The sequence below is a fragment of the Canis aureus genome, chromosome 27 (assembly GCF_053574225.1).
Source record: "Canis aureus isolate CA01 chromosome 27, VMU_Caureus_v.1.0, whole genome shotgun sequence".
Lineage (NCBI taxonomy): Eukaryota > Metazoa > Chordata > Mammalia > Carnivora > Canidae > Canis > Canis aureus.
Window position 1 is genome coordinate 35,558,615 of NC_135637.1, and position 22,919 is coordinate 35,581,533.

The following is a 22,919-nucleotide window of genomic DNA, read 5'->3' on the forward strand; positions in this document are numbered from 1 at the left end:
CTGACATGGATGCCTCTGCTGTCAGCAGGGGTGTCTGGCCCAGATGGGGATCAGGACAACTGGCACCCTTCAGACCCTGCAAGGTGGCCCGGTACAGCGGGCAGGACGTGGGCCCTCAGGCAGGTGGGGCCTCAGAGGCTGTGCAGACACTGAGTGCTCAGGGAGGTGGAGGGGGGCGGCCAGCAGAGCCACCAAGTGCTCATCCTGCCTCACAAACTACAGCTTTTCAATGGACGGCAGGTGACAGGGAGTGTGGGCAGGGGCTGCCAATCTCCTGAGGTGGTCACCCAGGGCCTCCCTAGTCTAGCACCCACTTCCCAACCTGGCGCTACCCCTGGGGAGGTGGCACCCCATTAAGACACCAGAGGAGCTCAGCAAGAGAGAGAGGGGACAGCGTGTTCACCGACGCACTAATGGAACGACTAGAAGAGCTGATGCAACCCTGTGGTCCGTGAGGCTGGCCTGATGTGCCCAGCAACATCCCCCTTTGGTCCAGTGGGAAGTTGCCATAGGTTCCATGTGCCAGCCTTCCTTCCACACTCTTGGCAGGTGTTTTATATTTTGGGAACGATCTTCTCATTCAACTGAAGGCCAGTTTCTAAAGACTGAGACCTCACTCCCAGCCCACACCTGCACCTGCCCGGGAGAGAGGACAGGGCGGGAGCTGGGCGCACGTGGCCATACCTGGTCAAAGCCCCGGAGGGGGATGCTTCTTATCATGATGGTGGTGTCCAGTCCGAGCCCCGTAAGGAAGCCAGCACACTCCAGGGCCACGTCTGCCGGAGGCTAAGGAATGCTAATGGACCATGACATCAAGAGCCAAGGGGCGAGACCCCCCAGTGCCCTGGCCAGCCACCCACTGCCCCACCAACCTCCAATCAGCCTGAGGGGGCTCCCAACACCAGCCACAGAGCCCCCTTCCCACACCTGCTTCTCATGAACACATGTCCACGGGGGGCGGAGGGGACTCCGGAAGCCACAGAATGTGGGCACCTAGGGCCCAGGCGGCTTCTGCCTCCATGGGGCATCTGTCCAGGCTCCCTGGAGTTTAATGTCAGTCTTAGGGGCCAGGCCCACCCCCAAGGGGTCTAAGTAGCAACAGAAGAATCTCCTTCATGAAAGACATGAAACAGCGGCCTTCCACCCATGTTCCCAGCTAGCCGACCCAGCTCTCATCTGCCCTCAGATAGCCCCTCCCCTGACCTCAGGTCCTCCCGTGGCTCCTCTCCTGACCCTCTCTGGAGTTACTGCTCCCTCTGAAGGAACGGGCCTGGATGGGGCTGCCCTCCAGGGAGCACCACCTGCCTCACGGCTGTGTTCAGTTGCCCCAATGGACTCAGCCGTCTTAGTGTGTGGCTCAGGAAACGCCTCCAGGAAGCCCTAGCCTCAAAGGTCAGCCTTAAATTGTCCCCTGAGTACAGGTCATCTGCCCTGAGTGGCCCTGTAAGTGGCTGGCTCCGGGCGGCAGCCTGCACTCCGTCCGGAAGGCAGAGCTGGGGGGAGGGGCCGTAGGAACCGAGCTGCCACTCCTGGGACCGCGAGCCCGACCGGCTGTCACCTGCATGCCAGCAAAGGATACAGCTGGCCCCGACCACCAACCTGTTGGGGGAACAGACACAGAGAGAGCGGTGAGCCCCCCATGTGGCCCACCGTGGCACGCGAGCAGCTGCCCTGACCAGGGCCTCCGCGGTGGGGACGGGGCCCTTCTGCTTCGTGCAAGGTGCCTGGTCAGCTGATGCGTCACTGCTGATGAGTCAGCTGAGGCTAACTGTTCAAACAGGTTGTCCCAACGTATAAAACCCACTTCCCAGGGGCTCCGACTGTGAAATACATGACAAACACGGTGTCGCTGAATCAGAAAATTGCCTGGTGGTGAAGGATGTGTGTGGTCAGTGACAAAACACACGTCTGTGAAAGGTCCTGGGAGGGGGATGGATATGGAGCCCATGGGCGTGTGAATACAAATCCCATTAGAAGAAGTGAAATGGTTCTCCTTCTGTCCTAATGTAAACTCTGCCCTGGGGTCCCCCCTCTGGGTCTTCGGCAGCCGGGACGGAAGCACACATGCTTTGCAGGATAGGGTGGGTAGGAGACAGTAGGGAGGCTTCTGGGAGAGCATTGGCTGTGACCGGGACATTCCTGGACCGTGGAAGGCCAGGCTGGAAGGCCCACATGTGCCTGTCTAGACCACCACCCACAGGCCAGGGCCAGGACAGCCCCCTGAGCAAGGATGAGGGTACCTGGGGGCAGAGGGGGACCCAGGACCCAGAAGAGTCACTTAAAATACGTGCCCTGGTGGTATAAATCCTCTCCTGTTATTCAGTTCCACTCTGCATGCATGAACACACATGCACACAAGCACACATACACACATGTGCACAGAACCTAACACAGAAGAAAATTCCCAGCCCGGGTGGCAACGCGTGGGTGGGCTTGTCAGATCACCCCTTCAGCCTTTGAACGAGAGGAGGTGATGTAAGGATGGATAAGCCCAATGTCAGCACTAATCCTGGCAGGTACTAATGATATAATTCCATTTCAAAAAGCAGTATATCCCGTGGAATACTGCTGTAGGCGCCCTGCGGGAAGCAACTGGCACACGGCTTCCTCTCGGAGCTGGGGACAGAATGCTGCTGGAGTCGCATGTCGGGGTGAGTGAACAGAGCTCATCGTGCGAGAAAGTAGAGAGGGACACCGGGCCCCACAGCTGGCCAGGAGCATAGAGATGCCTTCAGGGCCCCATACGGGCCTGGCAATGCCTAAGAAATAGGCACGTGGGTGGACATGTGTGTCCATGTGTGTTCACAGCCACGCACACGTGGAGCATGTATGCCTCTGTGTAGGTACGTTTTCAAAATTACGTGACCTTCTTCTGTACTCAACGTTTATATGGTGCGAGGTATAAGCTTTTCTTTAAGATACAAAATGAGGAGTTACTTAAAATACAAGCAGGATTTGACTGCTTTGAACATCCCGCCTTTGATGCAAGAACGAGGTTGGCTAAAAGCATCCATGCCAAACACGCAGTGCCCCGTGCTCCCTGCTTCCAGGGGTGGCCACAGGGCAGGCCGACCACCTCCTAGATGGCCAACGGCCAGATCGCGCAGGTACTGAGGGAGTCCCTCTGTGGGACAAGGGGCTGTCCCTGCCTGTCTTGGGGGCTTCCTGCCTCTAAGTGGCCCCTTCAGCAGGAGCCAGCTGGCTGCCAGCTACAGCATCCAGGAGAGCTCCAGGCCCTCGTATCACATTGCTGAGGACGCAGAAAAGTGGTCTCCTGATTTTGGCAAACCACTTGATTTCTGCAGCCCCCAGGTACTTCCCAGGCCTCCTGCACCATGTGGGCGGGGAACCAGACAGGGAGGCAGGATAGGAGGCTCTGCAGGCGCTGAGCCCCCAGCTCCTCCCATGGAGCCACCTCAAGCGCTCTCGGCCACCCACTCCCACCTCAAAGTCATGGGTGCCCACCCCTCTCAGGCCAGCAGCTGAGTCACTGGCAGAGGGCACACCTGGGAGAAGGCCAGGGCCAGCTCAGCCACTCCGATGCAGGTGTCCTTGACTGCATGGGTCGCATGGGTAGAGCTGAAATCCCATAAACGAGCAAGCGTCCTGCTTTCTTGAAGGTAATTTGGGGTCTCTTCTTGTCCCTGCGATCAATAGTATTGGTTTTCACTCCCTCCCTGCCCCCAATTTATCAAATAATCATTATTCTTTGCAGAATGTGGGATCCAAGAACTCAGAGAACTCTCTTCAAATGAGCTAAAGGAGGAAAGTGCCAAAGCAAAACCAGATAGACACTGGTGCCTCCGGATTCCGAGGGGTAGGAAGGACCAGGGGTAGGAAGAGCCAGAAGACAGCAGTTCTGTTTTGTTTTTACTGGTAGCTCTGAAACTGCAGACAAGTTCCTCTGGCCTCCGAAGGGACCCCTGGCCAGGAAGGGGGCCTGGGAACAATGGGGCTGAGGCCAGCTGCCAAGGTGCAGGGACCAGTGCTGGCCCTGCCAGCCATAGGAGGGCAGGCTGCTGGCAGCAGCAGAAGTCAGGACCAGCTTGTAGGATCTGGAGAGAGGGCCTGAGGGAGCTCTGGGGGATGGACACACTGGCCTTGTCACTACATTAAGAGACCCGGACACAGGGGCACCAGCCACGCAGGAAGTCACCACCCTGTATCCCGGGAGCCCCAGGGTTCAATTTTACATGTGTTCTGGGCAACTCTGCTCTCTGTGCCCTTCGGTGTGCAAACATTTCATGCGAAGGTATAACTACTGTGGGATTAGCCTAATCACAGGGCAGGCTTTCTTGTTCAAAATCTGAATGGGGGAGGAAGCAGAAACAAAAGCCTTAATTCAGACCCATGAAGCCCCAGCTTAAAGAGCCCTCCACCTGCCTCTCGAGTTTGAAGGCCCCTGATCCGCTCCCCAAGGGGAACACCCACACAAAGTGAGGGCCTCACGGCAGGCACCTGGCTCCTTGGCAGCCCCACTGGTGCAGGAAATGCCAAATGGGCTGGGGGGGAGGGTAACAGGGAGGGGGGGCCAAGGCCTTCTCCCCAGTGGGGGGCTGGCTCTGGGCTTGCCTGGGATCTGCCAGCCGCATCCCACTAGTCAGGGTCCCACACTGGGCCCACCTCCAACCAGCCAGAGACTCTACGTTCTTGCCTCATGACAGATGCTACCCTGAGGACTTATCTTCCGAGCCTGGCATGTCTTAGCCATAGGAACCCGCCAGGGAGGTGGTCAGCAGGGCTTTCCAGGCTCGTAGCCATGTCTCCAGCAGACACCCAGTCTCCCTTTTGCTGAACACAAGGCTGTCACACCACACGAAGGTGGACATTAAGCAGAAAATGAGAAAATTCGTAGCAATGAGTTTTCCTAATCAAATGGCTGTGGTTCTTCACAAGATAAAATTTATATCCTCCCCTTTGGCGCTTACAGAGAGAGAAAAATGATCACAATACCTAGTCGGCTTCCAGACTTAAAGTAAGGGTCAAAAAAAAAGCTGCTTCTAGGACCAGCTCTGACAGGCAGTGTTAAATCAGCTTGAGTTACAAAAACACCCTGCCTCACACAGCCCTGGGCCCCCAGGACAGAAGGCTGGGCTGTGCGCAGCTGCAGGAGAGTGGACGGTCCTGGGCCAGCGAGTGGGAAGAGCAGGGTCTGGGCTGTCACCTGGAAATGGCAACTCATTTGTGTATCAGGCCAACGTGGGAGAAGAGCTGCTCCCAGGCGCCTCTGCTCTCATCCAAGTCCTCTGCTGTCAGAGAAAGGTGATGGCACTGAAGTCACCATGAAGCTGTTAGCTTAGAGCCCCGCTGGTCCAGGAGTGCCGACCAGCTGGGCCGGGGAACCGAGGGGGTTTGGAGCACAGTGACCTTGACTCCCCCACCACTAGGGCACCCGAACACTTCCAGGGTGTGGGGACCTGAGGATCCTGGGCGGGGAAGGCTGGAAGGCAGGGTTCAAGTCCCAGCCAGGATGCCTGGGGCCAGAAGGCCTGGAAGAGGAGGTGGCCCTCCAGCTGAGTGAGCTAAGATCTCCAGGCTGTGGGATCAAAGGTGGAACCAGATACCCCAGTGCCTGCCTCCTCAAAGGCACCGTGGGGCGGTCTGCCTACCTTTCCCCTTTCCGCCCTCCCTCCTCCTGCCACGGAGTTGCTGGGCTGGACATCTGGACCAGGCGGGCTGCACGCCGTCTCCAAGCCTCCTCATACAAGGCAGTGCACCCCCTCTGTACCCCATTTCCTACACGGGTGATGGACAGTTTCTTGAGGCTCCTGCTACCCGCCCAGGGGACCCTGTTCTTCCCCCAGAATCCTCCTCACTTCTTCAGTCTGCCCTAGAGTTACACAGAAAAGCAAAGAAGCAAGAACAACAGAAATGCCAAATAAGTCACAGAGCTGGCACTCGGGTGGTCGAGGCTGAGTAGACCTACATGGTCCCACCTCAGGCAGAGGGTGTGGTTCTGATGGTCTGGGCAGCCAGGGCTCCCCCCAGCCCCGGGCTGGCCTCAGAGGGCCATGCTCATGGACTTGGGAGCTCACACTGCATATGATGGCGCTTTCTGCACGTGATGTGACCACTGAGGTGCCAACCTGGGCAGCCAGCTGTGTGCTAAGGCTGTTTCACTCTTCTCTCTAACCAGGCTTGGGCTTCTTCATCCCCTCTCATGTCTCTAGCCCTGGGCTCCCACACCCGGACTCGAGCAAAGGAGGGCAGGCGAGCTCCTCACGTGTCTGTGAGGCCAAACGCCTCTGTGGCCACTGGGGTCCATGCTCGAGGGGGCAAAGGCATGGAACAACCACGGGAGGTCGAAGAGCCGCAGGCCCTACTGAGGGCTACTGGGCGCTGTGCCCCACCCGGATGCTCCCTGAAAGCTCTCAATGTTGCCCGGGCCCCATCACGGAGAAGGACAGAAGGAGGAAGGCCCTGTGCGTGCTGCAGAACCCAGGAGGGATGCGGGGCCGGCCATGCCCATCCGGAGCCCCCGACAGACAGGTCGTGGGGAGCTGGCCGCTGAGAGCCGCACCCGCTGCAGGCCGAGGCCCGGTCGCTGGGCACCCTCCACCCCGGCCGCGCCTCCCGGGGACCAAGCAGAAATGCCCCGCTCAGCTATGGGAGGCACCACGGGGCCGGGGGCAGCCCTCGGGTCCATATTAATTTCAGCTCCATTTTAAAGGCGAGTTAAAATAAACACAGGGAATATTTATAAGGCAAATAAATCTGGCAGAAACAGCCCCTCCAAGTGTGAGCGGAGGCCTCCCCCTCAGCCCCAGCCCAAGCTGATAAAATACAGAAATGCTACTGTAGGCCCTCCGGGCTTATTTTGACTGCAGCAGAGGAATGCAGCATGTAAACACTGCCTCCCATATCACACTGTTACAACTTGCATTAACAGCACCGGACAAAAGCCGCATTTTCACAGAAGCATCGTACAGGGATATATCTCCAGCTTAATTTTTTAAAAAAACCATTTCCTCACATAAATCATGCTCAGAACGGAACGGGTGACTGATACATTGCAAACACTTTTTTTTCTTAAACAATAACATACCTAGATTCCTTTTAAACGAAAGAGCTTTTTAAAAAAAAAAAAATCTCCTAAATGTTTTTTTTCTGAAGAAAATAAACACAGCACTTTCTTTCCCGATTGAAATATCTGGGGCAGTGTCTTCCCAGCTGAGCAGGCTGCTGCCCTGGCACACGGTCACAGAGGAGGGGCCCGGGTCCCCGGCCACCGCACTCACCACTGGTGCCCAGCCCGCCTGGGCCTCCCGCCGTGTCCAGCCCTGAGCGATGGCCTGGGCCAGCCTCTCCACACACCCGGCCTCCTGTGAGCGGTGGCTACAGGGACGATCGCTAGAAACTGACCCCTTCCTGGACACTGAGACACTGCTTTTAAAATATAATGGGAAGGGGAGCCTGGGTGGCTCCATCGATTGGTGGAGGTCACGATCCCAGGTCCTGAGATCAAGTCCCATGTGGGGCTCCCTGCTCAGCGGGGAATCTGTGTCTTCCTCTGTCTCTGTTGCTCCCCCCACTCATGTTCTCTCTCTCTCTCTCTCTCAAATAAAATCATCAAAAAATATGTAATGGGAAAATAGCAAACAAAGAGAACCGAATACATAGGTACTAATTTGACAAAAGACCAGGATTCAGAAAATGCTGGCCTTTGGTTACAGGCTGCAATGACCAAAGCGCACAGGTGACCTCAGACAGAACACGAGCACCATGCAGCAAGCTGGCCTCCAAGGCCGCTGCACATTCAGGGCTGCTGGAACCGCGGGGCCAGCAGACCACTATGGAGGGGCTGGCAAAGCCGGCCGACGTTCCACCTGCAAGAGTCAGGGCAAAAGAGAACTAAGAAGACCTGAAGCCAGTGCCAGGCACTTGTGGCAGTAAGACAGGGAAGTCAGAGTCAGAAGCCAGAGCAGGACTGAACTCCACTCAGGGACTGAGCTTTCAGACTGGCTTGACGGGATGGCTGGTCAGCAACCCCGGACCCTGGTAGCCTGGCGTCCACCATGCCACACCGCACTGTGCCTCACCACTCCATACCATGCCGCAGGCCATGCCACGCCACACCATGCCACACCCCACCCCACGCCACATGCCACGCCACACCACATCACATCAAAGATGAACTGCAAAGGCCCCAAGGATGCAAAGGAAAATCCGACCTGTGAAAGCCCTAAAGGAAAATACAGGGGCTCTTTTTCAAAAACAATCTTGGGGGTGGAGCAGGCCTTCCTGAACATGCAATAAATCTAAGAGCCATTAAGTGTAGAAAAAGATCTGAGGTAGGTTTAAAAAAAACAAAAAACAAAAAACCATTTGTACATCATGCAAGTGAAACAACATGACAAGCCAAGAAAATGTGCAATAGAAACGGCATGGAATCACAGCCCTAGTACTTGAACCAGCTAGAAGATAAGGAACAGATAAGAAAAAAGAAAAACCAGATAGAAAGTGGGCCATGGACCAAGCTGACAATACACACACACACACATTCTCTCTCTCTCTCTCTTTCTCTCTCTCATACACACACACACACATTCACAGACACACTAAGTTTTAAGTGACTAGTAAATATGTGAAACAATGACTAATAATAACAAGTGCAAATAGAATCAGGTCACATTTAACCCACTAGCTAGCTAAAGATAAAAGAAAAGATAACCCCAAAATTTCAGCATAAAGGAAAAAAGTGATCAACATAACAGTGTGAAAATTACAGACTTCTGTAGGAAATAATATTACCAAGTAAAAACACAAAGCACAGCCTGGGGAGCTCGCAGAAGATGAAAGGCAAAGGGTCCCCGGCCTGCGTGAGCCTGACCACAGTCACTGGGAGTGACCACACATTTGGGCAGAAACACAACTGGCATTCACTGCCTCCACACCCCCGCCCCCGGGAGCAGCAGCAAAGGCTCCTTCCTGTTTTACAGCTCATGAGAAAGCCGATGGCCCGGTTAGGAGGAAGAGGGGAGTGAACACAAGTGCATCTGTAACAGGGAGCAGCCCACCAGGAGGGAGCACCTGCTCGCAAGACGTGCGAAGCCCTGTACCTGGGTTCTCTGCGTGTAGGAAACCACTCTGACAGGTGGACAGAACACGTAAGAAACGTTATGACAGCAGATACGATGCACACGAAAGGTTTTCACTGCAGCATTTCATAACGATGACAAAAAGAGCCAAGTGAGATGCTCGTGAATCGTGGAATGATAAACTACAGCACATCCATTCAGGGGAATGAAGCCCCGACCCCGACCACAGATGCCTCACTAAGTGGGAAACAGTGATGGGGAGAGCTCACGCGTGCCCGACCACACACACTCCCCCGCACGTACACTGGTGCACACACAGCCATCTGCCCTGGCACACTTTTCCACCTGTATTTTCTCAAACACAAGTCCCCAGGCTCCCTGAACACCTGCTGATGGCCAAGCCTCTGCTGCCCTCTGGTGGCCTTTCGGGCCCCTGCGAGCATGAAGTCCCCTGGACGCCACTCACAGGGCCTGGCTGGACCTGGAACCCCGCACCAGCCTGCTCTGTGGGCACAGGAAATGCATTCAGTGCATCATCACCTGCTCAGGGGGCGTAAAACCACTCACACACTGCACGTCCCATTTCCTGGGGTCAGTTTCTGAGAGCTCTGGAGGCTTTGTGGCATTGCAGAGAAGCTCAAGGTTCAAACCAGAGGAAGAGGACGCTGAAACCAGACCTGCGGAGAGGCCAATGGCTTTCCCCGAGGACCTGGCCTTACTCTGTCATCCCAGGGCTCCGGTGGGTCCCATGTTTGAAAACCACTGCCCTTTTGTTAGATGTGTGGCACCACTTCCAAGACAGTCACAGGTTGCCTTGTGCCAACAGCTGCCCAAAGGGGTACAAGTCCCACTCCCTTCCCTTCCTTCAAGTAGGCAGGAAAGAATGCACTCGGGACAGAGGACCAATGTGTGTTGCCTGCAGTGGGGAATGTGAAGGCATACATCGGGTCTTACGTTTTTCCAGGAGATTCCTTCAGCCAGAAGATGTCATCACTTGTAATTCCATATTCCAAGGCGCCTTCGATCTATCCAGAAAAAAAAGGTCAATGTGAGAAGAGCATCACTTGGCCTGTCCCCAGAGACCCTCCTAAAGATATGACTCAACCAGAACTGCCCCCAACATGGGCATGCTTCCCTGCTCCACAGACTGTTCTTCAGGTCGTGGCTGCTAGGGACAGGTGGCCAGGCTACTGCCGACTTGGTGAGCTGTCTACCTCCTTCGCAAGGCGCCCAGCACTCCTCACCTGTGCAAGGTGGCTAGGGAGCGGGGCACGGCCAGTGGCTTTCTCCTCCTTGCCCTTCAGGGCCTTCCTCTTGACCCAGACCCTGGGCTGAGGGGAGGGTGGGAGGGGAGCAGAGAGAGGCAGGGTGTGGAGGTGCAGATGGGCCCCAGGGCATGAGGCTGAAGGCCCTCCAGGGAGCCAAGGAATTGTAAGGACTCCCTGTGTCCCAGCAGAGCCTGAGCAGGTGGGGGAGACAGAAGGACCAGCGTCCTCTCAGTGGCCCATGAGAGCACGAAGAGTAAGATGTGCTGGTGGAGAGGAAGCGGACTGCAAACAGTTTATGATTCCAATTGGCAATAAAAATAAAGTCAGGAATTTCTCGGGTTTGTGTAAAGAAAACCGAAAGGTCTGGAAATCAAAAGGACTAAAACAAGCGAGTCTTGGCAGGCAACCAGGGAGGAGGTGGGGAGCGGGACAGCCGCTGGGCCTCCCCCTGGGCCAGACAGCTCCTGCTCCCTTCCTCTCTGGGCAGGTGGAGTCGTGACAGCCACCAAGCCCAAGTCCAGCAGAGTGGGGCCGGGCCTGTTACCTCTGCAGGGCACCCCAGCACCCACGCAGGCACATGTCTGCCCAAGATGACCACCCACCTCCTGGAAGCGGACTGTGGCATCCAGGGTTTTTATGCAGAACCGGTGCGGGGTTGGCTAACAGGGAGGGGTCACTAATGGTCACCCACCTTCCCTCTAGCACCTGCCACCCTACAGAGCCATGTAAACTGCCCGGGGCCACCTCTGTGCACAAGCCACCTGTCCCCTCTGGAGGCTGCTCTTGCGGGCCTGACAGCAGAAGGTAGGCATGGTGGTCCCCTGAGGCCTGGAGGTGTGCACTTCCTCCGTGCCCCCTCTGCTCCCCGTCTCCAAAGAAAGCACAGAACCGAAAGTGGACGCCTGGGGTTTAGGCATCAGAGGAGAGACAGAACCACTGCCCTGTTCTTCCTCCATCTGCTCCAGCGGTGCTCTGTTGGTCTAACTAGGAGGCAGAAGCAGGGGAGTCTGTGGGCCTCGTGCACTTTGCTGCAGCCCACCTGGAGGCTCAGGGCTTGTGCCACCTGGTTCCCAGAGCCCATGGGAGACCCACTAGGATGCAGCTTCAGCCGAGCCCCTTGCTCGGCTCCACCTGCCTCGTGGAAGTGAGGACAGAGAAGTGCCCTCACGGGAGACCGGGCCAGGAAGGGGTGCTGGCAAAAAACAGTAGAGTGAGCACCCCTCAGAGTTAAAACAGCCAGACAATTAGCAAAAACAGTCAGATTCAACTTTTTTTGAGAACTTTGGAAATTACCCAAAGGCTTGTGGCAACACAGGGAACATTTAGTCAAGAAAAATGGCTGAAACTTGATAAGAACAGGGAGTTTTCCAAAGAACTTATTAAACTCAACAGCAAAGAAACAAACAATCCAATCATGAAATGGGCAAAAGACATGAAGAGAAATCTCACAGAGGAAGACACAGACATGGCCAAGAAGCACATGAGAAAATGCTCCGCATCACTTGCCATCAGGGAAACACAAATCAAAACCACAATGAGATACCACCTCACACCAGTGAGAATGGGGAACATTAACAAGGCAGGAAACCACAAATGTTGGAGAGGATGCGGAGAAAAGGGAACCCTCTTGCACTGTTGGTGGGAATGGGAACTGGTGCAGCCACTCTGGAAAACTGTGTGGAGGTTCCTCAAAGAGGTAAAAATAGACCTGCTCTATGACCCAGCAATTGTACTGCTGGGGATTTACCCCAAAGATACAGGTGCAGTGAAACACCGGGACACCTGCACCCCGATGTTTCTAGCAGCAATGTCCACAATAGCCAGACTGTGGAAGGAGCCTCGGTGTCCATCGAAAGATGAATGGATAAAGAAGATGTGGTCTATGTATACAATGGAATATTCCTCAGCCATTAGAAACGACAAATACCCACCATTTGCTTCGATGTGGAGGGACCTGGAGGATATTAAGCTGAATGAAATGGGTCAATTGGAAAAGGACAGGGGATCTCCGGGTAGCTCAGGGGTTTAGCACCTGCCTTCAGCCCAGGGCGTTATCCTGGAGTCCTGGGATCGAGTCCCACATCAGGCTCCCTACATGGAGCCTGCTTCTCCCTCTGCCTGTGTCTCTGCCTCTCTCTCTCTGTCTCTGTGTCTCTCATGAATAAATAAATAAATAAATAAATAAATAAATAAATAAATAAATAAATAATCTTTTAAAAAAATCAGAAAAGGACAAACATTATATGGTCTCATTCATTTGGGGAATATAAAAATTAGTGAAGGGGAATAAAGGGAGAGAAAATGAGTGAAAATATCAGTGAGGGTGACAAAACATGAGAGACTCCTAAATTTGGGAAATGAACAAGGGGTAGTGGAGGGGGAAGTGGGTGGGGGGTTGGGATGACTGGGTGATGGGCACTGAGGGGGGCACTTGGCGGGATGAGCATTGGGTGTTATGCTATATGTTGGCAAATTGAACTAAATAAAAAATTTTAAAAAAAGAACGGAGTTTTGTGGAGTTTTTTTTTATTATCTACCTAATTTTTATTTTATTTAAAGATTTTATTAATTTACTCATGACAGACACACACACACACACACACACACACACAGAGCCCGACGTGGGACTCGATCCCAGGTCTCCAGGATCACACCCTGGGCCAAAGGCAGTGCTAAACTGCTGGGCACTGAGGCTGCCCAGTTTTGTGTCATTTTAATGGACTCCAGCCCCATCCCTCAGCCCAGCAGTGACCTCGAACAATGAGCAGTGACTTAAAATAACATACCGACAGAGCAGAGCTAGAGCCGGAGCCCAAGCCTTTGCAAAGCTCCTCCCCAAGAAACAGCTGGGGCTTTCTCAGAAGACCTCAATCAAAAAGGCTTGTCTTCAACCTTGCTTGATCTTGCCCAGGGCCAGAAGCCTCTCTCTGAGGAGGATCTGCCCAGTGAGTGACTGATGTCACGGCTGCCCGAGGCAACAGACAACAGCAGAAGCAAACAACAGGGTACCCGAGGGCTTAAAAGGAAAAGCCGAGGGATAACCGGTCCGCTGGGGCTTTGGGAAGCTCCCACATATTCTTGGGGACCTCAAAGACCAGGCGGAGGCACCAGGCTGTGCACACACCCAGGAAAGGCCTGAGACAGCCTGAGCTCTCACCTCTGGCTGACCCTGAGGCCCAGCACCAGCAGGAAGTGAGGGCGAAGACAGAGTTTCTTGTGTCTGGCTGAAAGCATGCCCCAAGTGCCTACAGAAGCCGTCCGCAAAGACTGGGCCATTTCTCCAGGTGTTTCAGGAAATCTCTGTCTAGTTACTAGCAGGCCGCTATGCTAACTGAGCAGAGACTTCAGTGGCCTCCCATGACAAAGAACACAGACTTTGGAAAACCAGTTCAGAGAACCACCTCACACATGACAGCGATAAACAAAATCCTGCAGTGGAGAGAGATTCTGACTTCCAGAGTTAACACATTACTTTATTTGAAATATTCATTTCTCGACAACAGAAGAATTTACGAAACGTGAAGAACCAGGAAAGTATCTCATGACCTTCACACATTATTGGGCACGGGGGTTGGGGGGGGGGTGTACATAAAATGGCACAGCTGTTTTGGAAAACAGGCTGCTAGTTCTTCAAAAGGTTAAAAACCAAGTTGCCCTAGGACCTGTCAACTCTGTCCCTAGGTAAGGAGCCAAGAGAAGTGCAAACCAGAGGCCACAGAAAAACTTGTACATGGGCGTTCACAGCAGTGTCATTCACAACAGCTCAAAGTGGAAACAACTCGGATGTCCATCAAAGGACAAGTAGACAAACAAAATATGGTCTAGCCACACAATGGGTCATTATGCAGACATAAGAAGGATTGAAGCGCTGACTCAGGCTACCATGTGGATGAATCCTGACACCCTTCTGAGTGCAGGAAGCCACTGAGGTGAAGTGTCCAGAACAGGCAAATCCACAGAGATGGAAAGCAGACCAGTGGCCACCAGGGGCTGTGGAGTAGGGAACAGCAGTGACCATCAACGGCACAGGATGTCATTTTGGCACAAATTGTACCCTTTGAAAGGGCGCATTTTCTGGTATGAGAATTTTAAGTCAACTAAGAGCATGATTTGGGATGGGAGCAGAAAGAAGAGGCTTAAGTCCTTGACGTTCCAATACTTTGAGGCTGAGGAGAAAAGGAAGAGCCAGCAAAGAGAGATAAAAGAGACCAGGTGCCGGGTGTCCCAGAGCCACCTGAAGAGCAAGGGGACCATTGCTCTTAGGATTCAGCAACGTGGGGGTGCCTGCTGACCTGCTTCCATAGAGCGGAGTTGAGAGAGAATTAGCAAGTGACCGAAGTGAATACAGAAAACAACTTTTTCTTAAGAATAGAAAGAGTGGGGGTGCCACTAGTGTGGGAAGCTGGAGCTGGGAGACCGTGGCCATGCCTGGGGTGCAAGGGAAGGCTGGGTGCAGGGGACACTCACGTGGGTAGGGTACCTCGGCCGCCCTCCAGTAGCAATGACAATGTGCTCAGCCGAAAGCAGAGTCTGAGAATAAACCATGGAAGTAGTAGTCACCCAAATGCACTGTGGCCACCCATGCAGAGGTCCCCCAGCAGAGACCCTGGCTTTCGAATTATAGCTCCTGCCCTGCAGCCAGGACCTGTGGCCAGTGGTTCAGAGGTCCTTCGGGGCTGGGAGCCTGTCAAGGGGTCCTCGAACCAGGAGGAGACCCAGCAGAGGATGCAGGGAGACATTCTAACTGCAAGCACCCCTGCAGGTGTCTCATCTCCTTTTATCCCTGCAAAACTCCACAAGGGCATGATCACCCGTCGGGCTGCCCGCTGCAGCAGGCAGCCTGGCACAACGTGTGTCTCAGTGATTCATTTCATTCTCCATAAAGAATTAGAAGCAGCCTCAGACAGACCTGCGGTCAGTTCCAGCAGTGCTTATTCCTGAGAACAGCACCGAGGCTGAACAAAGGCTGAACAAAGTCCTTGGAGGCGGCAGGACTACCCGAGAGGAGCCCCTCGGGGAAACTGGGCACTCACCTCTTTCCCGCCTTTAGCAACACCGCAAACTGTGTGCTCATTGACAAAGCTGGCCTTGACGTTAAAGTACGTGACTTTCCTGCAAAATAAAAATAAGTTGGTCAAATATTTCCTCTGTAGACCAAGTGTCACCTACAGAAACAAAGCAGCAGATCACTAAAAGGCAAGCTCGGGCCCACTGCCCCCTGCCCAGCACTCAGGTGGGGCAAGGGGTGCCAGAAAACGTGGAGGGGGAGGAGGGCCAAGGGTCCCTGGAGCTGCTGGGACAGAGCCAGCTTAGGATGGTCGTGGGAGCCCAAGCACAGCCCCAGTGTGTGAGGACAGAGTGGCTGGGCCTCCCCAGGGTGCATCTTTGTCACCTGGGCACATTCCAGCAGGGAGCAGAAGCCCCCACATGCACCCAGTTACCCCCACCACCCAAATGACCAACTTCCCGCTCATAGGAGAGGGAGCCCACCAGAGACACATAGCTCCTTGCCTCTAGGGGACAGCAAGGCTGGAAAACAGGTACGATGAGGACATAAGGATGATCGATCAGGAGCAGGGTGTGCAGAAACAACCCACACCTTCTAATAACGAAGGCCACTCTGCAGTGGTGGGTTCTTGGTGCCTTTGGTAAGGCTTCTCCACCTCCTCGACTTTACGTCTGCCCCGCAATCAAGCCCTGTGCCTCCAAATGCCGCCTGAGCCATAAGAAGTCCTCATTCATCCCCATAGCCCAGCAACAGCCAGAGGACACAGACACTAGTTCCCCACTGGCTTCCTTCTGTGGGCACCTCCAGAGCTCACTGGAGATCGGGTCTGCTGGGCACTTGGCTGGGAGCTGCCTGGGGCCAGCAGGGAGGACAGAGCCCTATGCTTCCAGCAGACTGAGCTGGGGACCACGGGGCCCACACACAGAGGAAAAATAACAGGATGCAGCCTAGCTCCCTAAGTGGGGGAACCCTGGGGACACCCAGGATGGGCAGGTGGGCCAGCTTCCCCGGCTCAGCTGTGCTGGGTTTCACGGGCACAGAACAGCTGCCTACTGTACAGCCTAGGAAGACTCGTTGGAGCCAAGCAAATAGTGCTCAGATGGGAGCTTCTGTCCCCTCCACCTGCACGAGCAAAGGGCACAACCACAGGGCCAGGAGCAAAGCCTAGCTAGAGCCCCGTGCAGTTTGGGGCACCTTTCCTTCTGGTGGTGGCTCTTCATGGAGGCTCCTTTGGTGGGAAGACGTGTCGGCGTTTGGGCTGGGGGAACCCCAAAGGACGATAGGACCTGGCAGTGTCAGGCTGGAATGATCATGTTGGACACTTGCTTCAGGAGGCCAAACCAGGGGCCCAGAGAGCCAGGAGGTGGGTGGTGAGGTGGGGGAGCCTGGAGGTGAGAGGTGAGGTGTGGGCTTCCCAGGGCATCCACGGGGCTCACTGGGCTCCTTCCACTTAACTGTGGTTGACCCTGACAGGGGAAAGGTCACCTATCCCAAAGAAGGTGCTGGCCCCGGGGATGGCCCTCTCCGTGCCCCCCACACTCCGGCCCCAGCCCCGAGCATGCCTCCTGCCTGGTGCAGACCCAGCTGTCCTGCCAACACGCCTCTCACTCCCTGCTACTCCAGGCTCTGCAGGTGCCAGCTGCGGGGCAGCCTTCCATTCCAGGCCCCATCTGCTCCTCGTGTGTACGCCCCACCCCACGGGCAGGGACTTCTCGTCTTATCACTGCTGAACCTCTGATGAGAAAGTGCCTGTCAAGAGAGGAAATGTCCCCAGAGAGGGCCAGGAGGGCCTGGCGAGGCCTCAGTACCTATTCTGCAGCTGGACCCGGTGCCCCCAGTTCAGGGACTTCACATGGTTCTGCACGGCTTCTGCCATCGTCCTCCTGTTAACACACAAGCAATGTTAAAAACCATAACAGAAGCATGAACTGTAGAGTCACACAGCAGACTAGCAGATACAAATAGCAAGTCAGTAGAAATACCAAGAAACAAGGTGGTTTTAAAGGTGAAAAAATGTGACATCTATCCCCACGGCCCCTGCCTCTGTCCCAGGTCTGGGGCCGAGGGCCTTTGGCTGTCAGAACACAGCAGCTGGCCCTGAGTCTGGGTCATCTGAGAACCATGAGGGGCCTGTGTGCAGCTCAAAGCAGACCAGGTGCCACCTGTGGAAGGTAAACCGGTTTCTCACCCGGACTAGTGGCCTTTGGGCCAGACCTTCCTTCGTGCAGGTGTCCTGTGTGTCTTAGGACCTTTAGCAGCATCCTAGTAGATGCAGCAGCCCTCCACCCTAACCAGTGGTGATAACCAAAAATGTCTCCAGACTTTAATCAATGTTGGGGAAGGGGTTGCCCCCGGTGAGAGCTCCTGTCTGACAGCATGCTCCTGTGAACAGTCCCCAAGCACCCCATGAGGAGCAGGAAAGCGCTGGAAGTGGGCAGGGCTCCTCACCAGTCATGCAGGACCGGCTGGGCCACATCCCAGCCATAGTGGGGGGCGTCTCGAATCATGCTCCCCAGCAGCGCTGCCTGGTGCATCAGCTTCTTCGGGATGCAGCCAACGTTCACGCATGTGCCACCGAGGCCCCACTTAGTACCTGGCATGTTGGGAAAAGCAGGTTTAGATTTCTACTCAGGAGACTGGAAGGCTCTCCTATTCTTCTACAGTTGTGTAAGATTCCTTTAAGCTGTTGTTTGTAACTCCAAACACGCTCCAGATGAACCTGCCCCGTGAATTCACTCTCTATAACTGTCGTCAGAATTGTCTTTAAATAAGAATAAAGAACTTTATGGTAATGGCAGCTGACCCGAGAAGGAGGACACTCTCCAGAGACCCTGGCCAGCAGTGGGTGAGTGATTCTCGGTGCAACTGCACCCACCCCAGGTGAACCAGGCCCCCATCCTCCCACTTCCCCAGGACATATGGTTTCCATCCAGGGCTACCTACCTCGGGGGGAAGGCTCCACGTAGTCTACGACAGCCACCTTCTTTCCCAGCTGAGCAGCTGGAACGACAAGAGGAGTGGGCAGGTGGGGAGCTGCTTTGGTCAAGAAGGGAGCTGCCCACCAGCTCTGCAGCCAGCTCTCCTCACCTGTCTGCTGCATACAGCTGTGCTGCCCACAGGTGGAAGCCTTCGGGCCTCTTTTGGACTGCAGCTTCATACCACCCACCACATAGCCAGGACCCCCACAGAGCGGGACGTCAACCAAAGCAGCCCTGGTCCAGCCTTCCCTTGCCTCCTAACGCACGTGGTTCTAGCCCAGACATTCAGCATGAACCCAGTGCCCACCTGGAGCATACAAGGAGGCATCACAGGAGCACCCACTCCCTGGGAGAGGCTCCAGACTCGGAGCTTCCCCTGGCTCTCGCTCCAAGCCCTCCCTGTGGACTCACTTGCCTCCACTCTTCCCCACTGGACATCAGTGGGAGCTTCTACTCAAGGTCTGCTCTTGTGGGTATTTACTGCCTCATTCTCAGGGTGAGGAAACAGAAGTTCTGAAGTCAAATGGCAGGTCCAGGGTCAGCCAGCCCCCAAAGAGGCAGGGAGACCCGGGCTCCAAACTCATCCCCTGCCTGGAGTCTCCTGGCCTCCCCCACTGGCTGGCAGCAGGTTCCTCCCAGGGCCACGAGCCCCAGGTTCTGACCCCATCACCATTAGCCAGGGCTAATCATGGGGCTTCCCCTTGGCTTGCCTGGGGAACTGCACTGCCAACCTGGGCTCTGGACCTGATGGTCCCAGTGGGCATGCCCAACTTAAACATCATGACCTACAAGTGTCTGACATACTACAGAATGCACTCAGTTCATGGTATTGACCAAGAATAGAACAAAGTTTTAGAAGCCTTCATGTAAAAACCCATTTTGTTCAACTGACCAACGATGGGACTGCAGTGCTTGTTTTAAAAATTCCAGCCACAGAGACTCTTCAAACCAGCCAGCATCTGTCTCCCACAGCTGAGCATGATGGAGCAACAGGGACTGGATTTATCCTCACATTCAAGGCAACCAAAAATCCAGAGGAAATACATATAATAATGCTTTCAAGAAACCGAACATCAGAAGACCAAGGAGAGTGATTCTTGGAAGATAGGAAATAAACGAGGTGATCCGGCGAGAAGGCCTGGTGAGGAGGCCCAGGCAGAGATCACTGGACTCCCTGGCTGAGGAGAGAGCTGGGAGCCTGGGGAGACTAAAGCAGCCAGAGCTCCTGGGACAGAGGACCAGAGAGGAGAGAGCTGCACAGAACCCCAGACAACTGATCAATGAAGCCAGAAAAGAACCATCCAGAAAGACTAGAGGAGACAGTGCTCACACAGGGCTGAGAATAGTGCCTGTTTCCAGAACCCAGACTGGAGAAAACACATAATTCTGGGCTGCTGGGTGAGTATTAAAGTCAGAGCCCAGTCACTAGAATGATTGGGCCACTGAACAAATCTTAAGTGGAAGATGCAAAAGAATCAAATTCTCTTCCTTACATCCCAGAACATGCTCAAAAATGCACGTAAGAACCTAAAAATATCCAGAGACCGGCAAGGGAAAGTTCAAAGTGTTTAGAATTCAATAAAAAATGATCAAGCATGAAAAGGAACAGGGAAAGATAAGCCACAAGACAGAAATAATCAGCCAAAGAGAAACTGCCCAAGAACCGCCACAGAATTAGGAGGAAAAAAGTAAAATGAGTATTGTAGCTGTGTTCAAAGAGAACCAACATGGAGGATCAAAAAAGGACCCACGTTGAATCTGTGGAGATGAAATTACAATCCAAGAGATGAAAATTATATCGGGTGGGATGAATGGTAGATTAGACTTTGCAGTATCTTTTATTAGTGAGTTTGGAAACACAGGACTAGAAACTCTCCAAGATGAAGAGAACGCCCATGAGCTGACGGGCAACTCCGAGCAGCCTAATGTATGTGTGATAAAAGTCTCCAAAAGTGAAGAAGAGGAAAGACAGTAAAGAATAATGGTTGAAAATTCTCAGAACTTGATGAGAACAATAAACACACAGACCCAGGAAACTCAGCACACTCTAGCAGAAAATTAAGAACTACACCAAAGTGGGGACGCCTGGTTGGCTCAATGGTTGAGCATCTGCCTTCAGCTCAGGGCGTGATCCCAGGTCTGGGAATCGAGTCCCGCATAGGGCTCTCCCGGCAGGGAGCCTGCTTCTCCCTCTGCCTGTGTCTCTGCCTCTTTCTCTGTGTCTCTCATGAATAAATAAATAAAATCTTAAAAAAAAAAAAAAAAAAAAAAAGAACTACACCAAAGCGTACCCTCATTAAATTGCTCAAAACCAATGAAAAGAGAAAATCCTGAAAACCACCAGAAACAAAAAGACACACGGCAAAGAGATAAAATGGCAACAGATGACATCAGAAACAATGCAGTGAGAAGCCAGGGCAGCAATATCTCTAAAATACTAAACAGAAAAACAAACAAACAAACAAACAAAAAAGAAACACACAACTGCCTACCTTGAATTATCTACCAAGAGAAATCCTTTTTTTCTTTTTTTAAGATTTTATTTATCTATTTGAGAGAAAGAGAGCAAGAGTAGGGGGAGGAGCAGGGGCAGAAAGAGAGAGAGAGAGAGAGAAAATCCCAAGCTGACTCCGTGCTGAGTGCAGAGCCCCATGTGGGGTTTGATCCCATGACCCTGAGATCATGACCTGAGCCAAAATCAAGAGTTGGATGCTTAACCAACTGAGCCATCCAGGCGCCTCCCCACCCCAAGAAATTATCTTTAAAAAATAAAGGCAGGATAAAGATGTCTTCAGACATACAAAAGCTGAAAGAATTCATTACTCTTAGAGCCACATTGTAAGAAATGTTCACAAACATCCTTAGGGTAGAAGAAAAATGATGCCAGATGGAAACTCAGATCTATACAATAGAAAGAGCACTGGAAATAGTGACTACACAGGCAGATCCGAAAGATTATTTCTCATTAGTTTAATCTTTTTTGGAAGACAACTGTTTAGACAAAATATAACAATGTGCTATACGCCTTATAACATGTAAAAGTAAAAGGTATGGCCACATGGGAAAAAGGCTGGGAAGTTAGAAGTGGAAGCAGGCTACTGTAACAAGGTTTTCCTACTCTGTGTGAAGTGGGGACAAGGTCAAGATGTCTTCTGCAAACCCCAAGGCAACTACCTTGCACCATATTTGTTACATGAACTCAAAATGGACCAAAGGCCTAAGTGTCAGGGCTGAAACTGTAAAAGTCTTAGGAGAAGACGTGGGCATACATCTTCTACATCTTCCTGAGTTTGGATCAGACAACTGTTTCTCAGACATGAAAAGCATAGCAACAAAAGAAACAATAGGTAAACTGGACTTGCATCAAAATCAAAAACATCTGTGCTGCAAAGAACATTAAAAAATTTTTTTTTAAGTTTTTTATTTATTTATGATAGTCACACACAGAGAGAGAGAGGCAGAGACACAGGCAGAGGGAGAAGCAGGCTCCATGCACCAGGAGCCTGACGTGGGATTCGATCCCGGGTCTCCAGGATCGCACCCTGGGCCAAAGGCAGGCGCTAAACCGCTGCGCCACCCAGGGATCCCCATGCAAAGAACATTATAAAGAAAGTGAAAAGATAATCCACAGAATGGAAGAAAATATTTGCAAATCATATATCTGATAAAGGTCTAGTATCCAGAATATATTTAAATAAGAATATATATATATACACATATACATACACACACATATATACATATATAGTGTTCATATATATATATATATATGCACACATATATATGAACTCATGTAACCCAGTAATAAAAAGACAACTCAATCTAAAAATGGGCAAAGCTGGGGCACCTGGCTGGCTCCAATGGGGTAGTATGAGATTCTCGATTGCTGGGCTGTGAGTTCAAGCTCCACACTGGCGGCAGAGATCACTTAAAAGAATAGTCTTCAGGTGTGCCTAGGTGGCCCAGTTAGTTAAGCATCGTACTCTTGGTTTCAGCTCTGGTCATGATTTCAGGGTCCTGAGATCAAGCCCCACATCAGGCTCCACACTCAGACCCTCTCCTTCCTGCTCGCGCTCTCTCTCTCTCTCTCTCTCTCTCCTTCTCTAAAATGAATACTTTTTTTAAAAAAAAGAATAAAATCTTTTTAAAAAAATGGGCAAAGCTTCTGAATAAACATTTCTTCATCAATACGCAAATGGTCAATAAACACATGAAAAGATGCTCCATCTCATTAATCATTAGGAAAATAGGGATTCCTGGGTGGCTCAGCGGTTTAGTGTGCCTGCCTTTGGCCCAGGGCATGATCCTGGAGTTCTGGTCGAGTCCCACATGGGGCTCCCTGCAGGGAGCCTGTTTCTCCCTCTGCCTGTGTCTCTGCCTCTGTGTGTGTGTGTGTGTCTGTGTGTGTGTGTCTCATGAATAAATAAATAAAATCTTAAGAAAAAATCATTAGGAAAACATCAACCACAGGGAAATAGCACTTGACCCCTACTCAGAATGACTGTAGTAAAAAAAGGACAACAAATGCTGGCGAGGATGGGGAAAAATCTGAACCCTCCAACAGTGCTGGCAGGAATATAAAATGATGCAGCCACTTTGAAAGACAGTCTGGCAGTTCCCCAAAAGG

At 52.8% G+C, this 22,919-nt stretch overlaps 1 protein-coding gene across 6 annotated transcripts in view; it reads right to left on the reverse strand.

Moving 5' to 3' along the window:
* The window catches only part of TXNRD2 (thioredoxin reductase 2), a 49,779-nt gene that overhangs the window by 20,550 nt on the left and 6,310 nt on the right, over window positions 1–22,919 (reverse strand). For all 6 annotated transcript variants that reach the window (XM_077874709.1, XM_077874708.1, XM_077874710.1 and 3 more), the window contains exons 3-10: window positions 18,258–18,314; window positions 17,763–17,907; window positions 17,123–17,197; window positions 15,340–15,418; window positions 14,774–14,836; window positions 9,993–10,063; window positions 1,580–1,599; window positions 685–776 (exon numbers count right to left, since the gene is read on the reverse strand). In XM_077874709.1, the coding sequence (XP_077730835.1) occupies window positions 685–776; window positions 1,580–1,599; window positions 9,993–10,063; window positions 14,774–14,836; window positions 15,340–15,418; window positions 17,123–17,197; window positions 17,763–17,907; window positions 18,258–18,314 (602 nt within the window). The remainder of the gene's footprint in view (window positions 1–684; window positions 777–1,579; window positions 1,600–9,992; window positions 10,064–14,773; window positions 14,837–15,339; window positions 15,419–17,122; window positions 17,198–17,762; window positions 17,908–18,257; window positions 18,315–22,919) is intronic.